The sequence below is a fragment of the Dioscorea cayenensis genome, chromosome 2 (assembly GCF_009730915.1).
Source record: "Dioscorea cayenensis subsp. rotundata cultivar TDr96_F1 chromosome 2, TDr96_F1_v2_PseudoChromosome.rev07_lg8_w22 25.fasta, whole genome shotgun sequence".
Lineage (NCBI taxonomy): Eukaryota > Viridiplantae > Streptophyta > Magnoliopsida > Dioscoreales > Dioscoreaceae > Dioscorea > Dioscorea cayenensis.
The window spans coordinates 18,195,719-18,197,683 of NC_052472.1; the positions used below are offsets into that span (position 1 = coordinate 18,195,719).

General features: G+C 51.0%; 1 protein-coding gene across 1 annotated transcript in view; it reads right to left on the reverse strand.

The window, feature by feature from the left end:
* The window catches only part of LOC120273641, a 6,494-nt gene extending 5,749 nt beyond the window's left edge, over positions 1-745 (reverse strand). Inside the window, exon 1 of the mRNA XM_039280319.1 lies at positions 399-745. Within this exon, the coding sequence (XP_039136253.1) occupies positions 399-745 (347 nt within the window). The remainder of the gene's footprint in view (positions 1-398) is intronic.
* Between the last annotated feature and the right edge of the window lie 1,220 nt (positions 746-1,965).

Consider the following 1,965-nt stretch of genomic DNA (forward strand, 5'->3'; position numbering starts at 1 on the left):
CAAATGGGTTTATCATATGATTTCGTGTAATATTTATAATGACATTTCCGCTTCGCTTGGATATGGTTGCGCTTTTACAAACGAAGGTCGACGTTAAGAAATGAGATGTTGGCGCTTTAACATTTGTTGTCTCTGCTTGCTATTCTCGCCTCTAACAAAACGGGTCTCTGCTTAACATTTTATATCTCTCGTTAATAACCGAGCCACCGCTTAAAACCTTATATTTCCGCTTTAAACTTTTCGTCACACATCGCAGCAGTTTCAGTGATTGGCAAGGGCTCAACCTAGTTACACGGGCGCGGCATATTTCGACACCTGCCAGGAGACCTTAGCCGCACCGAAAGTTACCACGACGACATCGGGAGATATATCGAGCGACACCGTCATAATGCGCTCACGAAATGCCGAAAGCCATATAACCAAGAGAGGGCCCTTTCTTTGATTCTTCTGCGTCAGGTACGCATGGTCGCACTACAATAACCAGGATCTGTGGAAAGCTCTCGCCGAGCCTCAGCACCTCAAGACGCCGCCCTCGCTTCGTCTCGCGTACATGGACGGGCGACGCAGCCGTCTTCGTAAGAAGAAAAACTGTGTCGGCCGGCTCAAGGCTCTGCAGATTCATCGTGCAGCACCCACGAGAGACACGCCGTAGTAGACTCATCAAGAGCACCCCGCGCAACTTGTCTCGACGCCGCAGAGGTATAGACGACACTTTGACAAACTCCGATCGGCGCACCTCACGCATAGCCCTTCTTCCCAAAATACATCATTCCTCTGCCTCAATCGGATCGCTGATTACGCCGACGATCTCGCCACACGGGCGCGACACGCGACGTGGGCGCAGGCGACGACAAGTCGCTTTAAGCGGAGGATATTCCGCAGCGATCAAGTAGGAGCGCAAGATAGATGCGCGTGAAGAAGTTACTCAAACATGGTGGCACATTAAGGCGCTTTCACACGCTTAACGCGGGTTTTCACGAGATCACGACCCAGACCTGAAGAAAGTCCATTTCGCAAGAAGATCCCAAGGATTGCCACGGCTGACTAAGCGAATACTATCACCCGGAAGTGTCACCTGATGAGAAACGAGCTTGTCATCGCCTTCTCGGCTGGAAAAGAGGTAATAAATCGCTGGTACAGCCTGTCTAACATAAGTCTTTAATGCTAAACATTTTATTTAGCTTAACTCCTTAGTGATGCACCGCTTAGTCTTATTATTCATAACCGCTTAAACATTTTGTCTCCGCTTAATTATATTCTACAACGCTTAAATATATAGTTTTTATAGTGCACCACGATCTCGCTCTGAAAATTGTTTGGTTTACATATGTTAGTTTTCGAAATGTTCCGCTAACGTCGAAGAAGAAACATTTGTTGGCGCTTAACCTACGGGATGGATGCCATCCCGCTCTCAACCACTTGCTCGGGCGTGTGACGAGAGGGCAGCTTCTATCGTGCCAGCTACTGGACGCCGCTTCCTCCACTTCCACCCCACCACGCCAGACAAGATTCATCGACGCCCAGAAGCCCTCCCCTACTCCCGCAGATTGCAACAACCCCTACCACGACAACGACAACTCGACCATGGCGACACCTCCGACCGCTGCACTCTAATTCCGAACATTGGGCGAAGATGTCACCGAACCTTATGTGCGTGCACGCGATATTGACAGATCGAAGTTTCGGCTTGTCGCCGTGGAGGCGCCGAAGGACGTTTCACAAATCGGCCGCGCGATCCTCGAAAGAACCGGCACCCGGACGGGTAACGAGGCGTCGGAATTCCGACGACGTACGACATCATCGGGAAGGTCATTCCGCGGCTACATTCAAGAGACTACGAGAGGGAGAACAACATCGCTTCTGCTCCACCGCCGGCCGACGATGAAACAATAGCAACACCATCGGCGGCGCTACGTCACATCGAGTCTCGCTGCCGCTGATGACATGGCTACGACGCGGAGGACA